Consider the following 8,794-nt stretch of genomic DNA (forward strand, 5'->3'; position numbering starts at 1 on the left):
AGCAGGAGGGTCTTTGTATGGGCGTGTGTGTGTGTGTGTGTGTGTGTGTGTATGTATGTATATGTGTGTGTTTGAATGGATTTTTTTCTGTTTAGGCTTTGCTGCAGAAGCCTCAGGAACTACCGCCATGTTTACAGTTTGTCTGAGGCCAACAGGAAGGTGAACTATGTGTGTACGTGTTGAGTGAAGCTGAGTGCCTACCTCTCGAGTCTAAAGTATTACCTGATAACCCTGAGTGACCTCGGTAATGAGAAGTGGAACAGTGGCTTCCCAACAGGCCTCTGGGCCCGCCTCAGCTAAAGCTCCTCCGCTGCTCAGTCTGCATTCTCAAGTTGCCCTCCGGTGTGCACCGCCAGCCGAACAGCCACCAGATAAAGCTTACATCTCAATTTACGGCAGTTGTAAGGCTGTTAGCTTGCAATGCTAAGAGGTAGATTTAGCCTGCATGAAAGGCAATGATGTGGTCAGAAGGATGCAGGTACAACATGAGGAGATGCATAAAATCCCTTTGTCTCCTATAAGCTTTCATGATTTGTCACATGAAACCACATTATTGTCCTGTCACATAGTGTTGCTTTTAGAGAACAGGTGCTGTGTTTTCATGCAGCTAAAATAAAAATACTGTCAAATATCAGCTACCAAAAAGAATGTCTAAAATGTCTGTTTTTAGCCACGCTAACAGTGTGGGTCTGTGGATGACAATGTTGGTCTGTATCCAATCCTTTTTATGACTATTTATGTCCAAATAACTGCAAAACTCATGACATTCCTATTAGCCTCAGCTTTACTTTGTGTTTAGAATGAATTAGCTGATGTTACCAAGCTAACGTGCTAAACTCAGCTGGCGAACACGGCAAACATTATACCAGGTGTTAGCATGCTGGTGTTAGCATTGTGCCTAAGTACAGCCTCACGGAGCTGTTGCTATAGAGATTTATTTAGGCCAGTGGTTCTCAAACTGTGGGGTGGGCCCCTGTGGGGAGGCGTGGAGGAGGGGACACGCATGACCAGAAGGAAAATGTAGAGTCGAATGAATCTGACTCATGTGGGGGAACAAAAACAAGTGTGCTCTGATAATAGCAAGACTATCAAGATTCAGCTTTGCAAGATTTCTTCACACAGCAAAATGAAGTCTGTTTTGCTCTCAGCTTTATAGCAGGAGAGTTTTGCATCTTTTGTGTCTAGAACCTCTCATGGGCAAAGTTTATCTTGTATTTTTAAAAAGACAGTTCACTGATTTTACACATTTTGAGTTTACTTGTCATGGTTAGTGCTACACAGCCTGTGAAAACATAATGTCTTCTGTGGCTCTGAGGAGAGATTTCTAGTCTTAGAAAATGACCATGATGAGAAAATGACCATGTTGATGTTATAGTGGTGTCATCAGGGTTATTTCAGCTTGGAGATGGAAAGTCTGTGGTACGAACTAGGCAGGTGGAGTTTAAAATATGTGGGTACATACCAAATAAATTGTTGGGATACCCCTCCAGTTTGGACAACTGAAGCTTATGAGAAACCTGCATGAAAATATATTTTATGTTTTTGGAGATTTGACTTATCTGTTACACTGATTAACACTCTTAATTGGCATAAATTTCTGTTGGTTTCCAAATTGGATTGTGGAAGAAATGACTGATTTAGGCTATTTGTGGTAGACAGGTGGACAGAAATTACGGTAATTGGACAAATAAAACTGTCACTTGTTGTTAATGTGACATTAGGATTTATTTTGTCTTTTTTTGACAGTACAGTTATGCAACATAATAGCTTGGTGTGTTCCTGCTTTGGGGTAATGTATTGTTTATTTTTTAATGGTCAAACAGTTGTCTGACAGCAGAACAGAGAGAATAATTAAGCAGGTTTGAGTGCTGTGTCTCCCTTGTGTTCCCATTTGTTGGAAACAGAAAACGAGTCTGAGGTAACAGAAAAGTGGGCTTCTTAACACTACAAGCATTTACTTCCTCCCACTTCCACATCAAAGTGTCACTTAACATTCAGCGGGAATGCTAACAGTACAGAAAATCCAGCAAATCTCCCTCTTCATTTTAGCTTTTACCTCTATAAACACTTCGCCTCATTCTGTCAGTAGTGACATTTATTTTAACCTGAGATAAAGTCACGATGGGTGTGCACGGACTACTTTCTGTCTTCCCACTGTTAGCCAAGCAAGCTAGCATGGAGTGTTAAAGTCATCACAGGCCTCAGGAGCTAAGTTGATAACTCATAGTGTTTGGCCTTATCAGCAAGAGATGGCCCTGTGCTGTGAGGGGAATGACAGAATCTGAGTCATTTGTTGAGTTTATGCCCCTCCGACTGCTGTGTTTCATGTTCTCTGCTCTGGAAAGACCTCAGAAAGCTGTGCAGCCACAGCGAGCCCACCAGCCCTCCATACTGAAAAAAAACTCACTTCGTGAAGGCTTCTAACTGGGTTTTGTTCAATTTGGGTTTATGCTGATGCAAAATTCATTTCAGTGTGACACTTTTCATGTCAACTATTTCATCAAAAACCTCCTCAGGAAAGCAATTTAACAACTTCAAGACCATGCAACATTAAAGCTCTTTACTGATGGCAAAAGTAATGACGATAACGTTGAAAATAAACCATATTCAAGCATACTTTTGTGGAATGTAATCATACTGTTGCTTTAGAATGACTTCAGGCTGTGGTTTTCCCATAGATGACAGGTGTCAAATTGTCAGTTAGGCTATAAACAAACAAACTGCATCCGTCTGATATGAGGGAGGCATATCAAAAGCGGATGACGCTGACTGACATCAAGACAACTAATTAGCAAACTAATTAACTGTACATACCTGAGACCTGGCGTTGGCAGCGTCGTTCTGATGATCTGTTATGACAGTTGTTTCTGCTCAGCTCTCAATGCTAAAAATAAAGAAATGAGTTCTGTAAGAAAATTAGCATAAAATAAAACATTTCTTTTTGCCCTTTACAATATTTCACTTTCATTTACATACGTTCATGTGTGTGTAATGTAATGTGTGTCTGTTTAATTCATTACTTCACATTTATTTTGTTTTGAATTCTCTTTGGGCTCAAGTAATGTACATGAGGATGAAGAAATTTACTTCAGAATTTTTTGATAAAGACCAATATAGGTCAAAATCAATCATTTCTTAAATTGTGTCATGAATAAGTCTAGTGAAAAGCTTTTATTATAACCTTGGTGTCGTTTCTGTTCCAACACTTTTGCTCACTCGAAATGTATCTGAACTGAAGGTCACTTCTGAGGGGTGGTTCACAGGAAAAAAGCTAACATTAATGCTTTTCTAATTGCCGAATCCTTTTTCGGCTTTATTTTCCCTATGTGGATCATCAACTGCTGGTTATATTTTCCCCTCTTTCCTCCTCAACTACTTCATGGGGTCAACAGGGGAATGTGTGAGCTTGTGTGGTTAAAAACGTGTGCAGCTGAATGCAAAGCAGTTCCTCAGTAAAGGCACCTGTTGCCTGTGAAGGAGAGAAAATAAGTAAGAAGTAGGATGAATAAGAGAGGTAAAGGAGCCATCTGTTGCTCATTCAGCAGCAAGGACAGGTGGCTCTGAACTGGTTTATATTGCTGTAGCAGGAAGAAAAAGACTTTAATTAATGATTCTCTCTCCCCTGACTCTCTCCTTTCTTTTTTTTTTCTTGCTTCTTCCAGGTTCAGGGACGATAAGGGCTACGTTCTGTACCCTCAGATCGGGGACCGGCTGGACCTGATCTGCCCTCCGCTGGACACCGTCAGGTCCACGCCAGAGTACGAGTTCTACAAGCTCTACCTTGTGTCGTCAAGGGAGCAGGCGGACCGCTGCGAGGTGACAGGCCCTCCGAACATCGTGCTGACCTGCGATGAGCCCACCCGCGAACGTCGCTTCACCATCAAGTTCCAGGAGTTCTCGCCCAACCTCTGGGGCCATGAGTTCAAGAGCCTGCACGACTACTACATTATCGGTGAGTTCGAGGAAGCAGAGCGAACATTGGAGATTAGGGGGATGGAGAGTCTGTGTATGTGTGTGTGTGTTGAGGTTTAATGCAGTGTGTGCGGGGGTGATGGGGGGGTTGTTATGATTGCATGGCTGATTTCTGATTGTGGCTGAGTGTGTTTGTTTATTTCAGTGATGATGGTGATGATTGGGCGGGTGTGTTTAGAGTAATTAGGTTTGAGAATTGTGTGTGATCCGGTCCATGGGCGGATACAGTAGAGGACGTACACTGCAAAAAATGACCAGCTGGATGTGTAGTTTTCAGGATAATTTTTTAAAAAAATCAAATCTTGATGTGCCTGAAGATTATTTGACTAACATTAATTAATTTCATCTTTGTGAAATTGAACACTTCATCTCCTTTTTTTCTAAGCAAAAGGAGAAACTTGCCAGTCTTTTCATTTGTTGCAGTGTGTCACAGGATTTGCCCTTCTTTGCCACTTAAGTAGGATTTTGTGTTTAGTGAAGTATGGTTACATTTATGCTTCGGCATCATTCTAAGAGTGTATGTATGTGTATGTATGTGTGTGTGTGTCTGTCATTGCTATGTCTTTGTCCTGCTCTGCTGCTGTGCTGGCCTGGGGCCTGTTTATTGTTTCTGCTAGACTTGCAGTGACCGCGAATGGCCAAGCACAGTTTGTTTTGGTTTATTCGGAAGGTTTGTTTGGAGTTAGGCTGTGAAGACCTGATGAGGTCATCAAGGCGAGCCAGGCCAAGCGTTTGTATCGGACAGAACAATCTGCGAGTAAAGGTCGCGTCAGCCGAAACCTGTGGGTTGTTTTTAAATACAGCCGGGGGAGCCGAGAGCATTCAGCATTCACAATTGGAGCGATGAATGCAACACACACTCGTGCGCATGCACACATACACATTCTCTCTCACGCCCGCAAGTTTCCAGTACAAACACGAACACTGTAAAAAAAAACCCTCAGGAGTGAGAGAGTGAGCAGGATAGACAAAGCGAGAGAGAGAGAGAGAGAGAGAGAGAGAGAGAGAGAGAGACCCTGTTTGATTCCCATAGCTCTCCTCCCACGCACCTGCGAGCTCTGTTCACTCAGGTGTGCAAATGCTCTTTTCACTTCTTTTTATCTGCGGGTAGAAAAAACCCTAAAAACTATGGAACGAGTAGAGCCAGGAGGAGGAGGAGGAGGAGGAGGAAGCTGGGACAGAGATGGAGAGACAGAGAGAGAGAGAGAGAGAGAGACAAAGAGAATATAAGATCTCTCGAAGTCTGTGAAGTCCCTCATGCCTCTTTGTATTCTATATTTGTTCGCCGGTTTCTGGTGATCTCGGTTTTTGCTATCAGTCCTCATACCCGGCGTGTTTGTGAAGAGAGGTGAGGCACTGGGCATATTTCTTCTGCACCCTGCATCATTATCAGCATACAAGTATTTCTCTCAGATTAGATATGAGTAGGTGAGATAGCATGCAGCAGTGCAGTAAGCCACCGTATGTATGTGTGTGTATGTATGTGTGTATAGGTGCACTGTACTGCACCCAGGGACCCTATGATATAGGAATTTGGGCCTGATAAGTAGGGAGGAAAATTAATGCAATCTGATACCTGCTGATACCTGATTCGATGACTGACAGATGTTGAACAAACGAACAGCAACATCAAATACTGCAAGAAACTGACACGACAAAACAGACTCCCTGATAGTTACATTAAACTATCTCCTGATTTAATGTCTGTTTATGAGCATGTGTTTGTATATCTTTATATCAATATTGTGAAATTATGCTAGCAGGCTAATGCTTGCTTCATATACTTTATTATATGTAATATTAAATGCTAATATTTATAAATGCATAGTATATTTATCACTGGGAAACATTAGCGTGCATCTATTTCTACAGTACATTTAATTACATTGGTGTACCATTATGTTCTTTTCCAGTCCAATATCCACTCAGTGTACACAATTTCTTTCTTTTATTGAACTGCTGTTGTACAGTCCACATCTTATACATATTGTCTGTACAGATGCACTTCAGTTGTAAATATCAGGGGTTACCAGATTTTGTTGTTCTCCAAATTCAGAATTCACAAAACCCAAATTCTGTAAGGTTAAACACAACATGACTAGAAGTACAGAAACCCATTACTGGGCCTCCATAATTTAGAAATACAGTATAACACAACAGGTATGACTCCAGTTTGCCTTCCAGAGCTTGTGTTAGTATTATCATCTGTTGAAATCTGGTACAAAATATCTTTTCACTTGCGTGTCAAGCCATCAGGTATTCAGCAGCATACCGATTATGCACCATCACCATGAGATCTGTTGTTTTAGGGACTGTCCCAGTTAGTTTTTCTTATCTTTGGTGTTCAAAATGACCACGAGGTTAAATTCCTCATCTCCCATGTTTGCACAGATAGCGATAGTCCTCTGCTTATCGTCGAAAACTTCCATCAATGTAAAAAAAAAAATCTCTCTTAAACTAGAATTTGGTTACATTGCAGTGAAGTAAACACCCTCATGGAACACTTTGCCGGACCAAAAACATGTACTCAAAGGGCCGAATGTGGCCCTCTGTCTCTATTTTTGACCACCTCTCCTCTGTAGTTCCACCTGGCAACTGGAGTGTCCAGAGATAGAAACACCTTTATCTCCACATACAGGCCAGACTGATCGATTGACAGCTCCAGCCCGATCAATGACGGCTGCGACACTAGGTCACACACACAACCACACACATTACACATGCACTCACACATTTGGAGAGGGAGAGACTTGGAGAGGTGAGGAGACAGGTGAGTAGCTGATAGTAGAGAGCATTTGGTACTGATAACATCAACAGATAGCCTGTGTATAGTGACCAGCGTGTCTTTGATTGCATGTCTTCTAATGAAGAATTGTTCTTATAGTCTCTCACCAGAGCTTCTGTGTACTTAATGAGGCTGTGAGATAATTAATAGCTATTAATCTTACTGTTCATTTGGAGACACATATCTGCAGTAGTGTGGCCCTATAGGGAGAATATTGTGCATATTGAACACACTGTGGACTGATTTGTTCCTGAATGTTGTAACTGTAAATGTATGTTTGTGCATGTGTATGAGGGCACTGATGTATGCACAAGCCTCAGGGAAATCTTGTTTTAATTAATCTATAGCATAGCATGATTCAGTTTGTGCACTGCGGGCCAAGCACACATGGAAAGTGTATGTGTGGCAATGTGGAGGGAGGAGACAAGGCAGTGGAGGTTAATTAAGTTAAACTCATTACAGATTACGAGTAACTTGCAATCTGTTTCCTTTGAAGTTTGCCACTACAGTGCATAATAAATGATACTAAAAACTCTTTATGATTTAATTTCCATGTCATAATTTGTGTTGTCATCATCCACAAGTAGGATCACTAATCAAAAAATAATGTTTGTGTCTTCCATTCTAATCATGTCTTGAGAAAATCTAGTAAGTAATCTGAAAAAATCCAAAATTTCCTGTCTGATTGCTTTGTTTTTGCAAGTCACTAATGCATTACAGATGCCACTGTTTTGTAATTAGATTACTCGAATCCCATTAAATGTAATTCTTTATTTCCGAGTCCTGGGGAGAGGAGAGATAGAGTGGGAAAATCGATTAGTTATACTCATTGATTGATGTTTTCATTCATAACACGAGGTCAGAGTTTATGTAAACCCATTTCTCGTTCACACTCTCCCTCTCTCTCCGTCTGTGTCTCTCCCTCAGTCTCTCCACCCTTTAGTTTCTCCCCTCTCCTCATCTCTTTCACTATTCAAATCCCGCTCCCCACACACACACACACACACACACACACACACACACATACACCCACACACACAGACATGCTCAGTACATCAACCCAAACCGCAGATCAAGCCTTTCACTGCTTTTAATGAATCCTTTGAAAGCAGGCGCCAGGGCCTTGTGTAACACACACTTGTTGCATGCATGCATGAGCACATACACATGCACACACACATTCACAATCAGTGCGGTCTTGATGACGTGTGTCTTATTTAATGAGAACTGCAAGAGGAGACCATCTCCATACAGCTGACCTGGTTTAAAACATAACATACACATGAGGAGAACAGAAGAGTTGTTGTGAAAACCGGTCCGGCTGATTTTAGACATCCAGTTCACCCAAATCATGAAAAAAAAAATATTTCTCACTTATCTAATGAAGCATCCAGGTATTCCAGATTTATGTGCCCAAGTTTTGAGATATTTGTCTCTGGGATTTCTGCCTCTGGCCCAGTATGACTGAGGTGACAGGAATGTCACTCATGGTGCCCATATTCAACTGCAAAATCTATTTTTAGCAACAATTTCCTGGTTACTCTGGATCATCCACAGACCTGTCTGTGAATAATTTGATCTGTACTGCTTTTTTTAAAAAAAACCTGAATTAGTTCTTATAAAACCTGTTTACAACATGTTATGTGGATTGACCTAAAAAAAAAAAACAGGGACATTTTTTTTGTAATTTCTGCAAACTGACTGTTATTCAAGCAGCCTCTCAGAAACTGAGTGATGGAAGTGAAGGCAGGAAAGATGCAGAGAGGCTGAGGGAGCGGGGGAGATGAGGGGGAAGAAAAAGAAAAAGGTAAAAGAGGGATGAACGGGGAGTAAAGAGAGAGGAGGGGAAGAGAAAGAAAGAGATGGAAAGAAGAAGATGACAACAGACAGGTCAGTTTGTTGTCGTGTGTGTGGGGCTGATGTGAATGGGATGTGAGCTTCAGTTGACACACAGACATGGTATCTCATCTGCAGGTTGACACTGAAACAACGCGGTCACTTTCAATCACCGCTGCCCCTGTCAGGCGAATGGGACAC

The 8,794-nt window shown here is 41.6% G+C and overlaps 1 protein-coding gene across 1 annotated transcript in view; it reads left to right on the forward strand.

Annotated features, from left to right (window-relative positions):
• The window catches only part of efnb3b (ephrin-B3b), a 79,787-nt gene that overhangs the window by 35,651 nt on the left and 35,342 nt on the right, over nt 1-8,794 (forward strand). Inside the window, exon 2 of the mRNA XM_067579462.1 lies at nt 3,663-3,952. Coding sequence (XP_067435563.1) covers nt 3,663-3,952 — 290 coding nt within the window. The remainder of the gene's footprint in view (nt 1-3,662; nt 3,953-8,794) is intronic.

Source organism: Thunnus thynnus, chromosome 22 (genome assembly GCF_963924715.1).
Source record: "Thunnus thynnus chromosome 22, fThuThy2.1, whole genome shotgun sequence".
Lineage (NCBI taxonomy): Eukaryota > Metazoa > Chordata > Actinopteri > Scombriformes > Scombridae > Thunnus > Thunnus thynnus.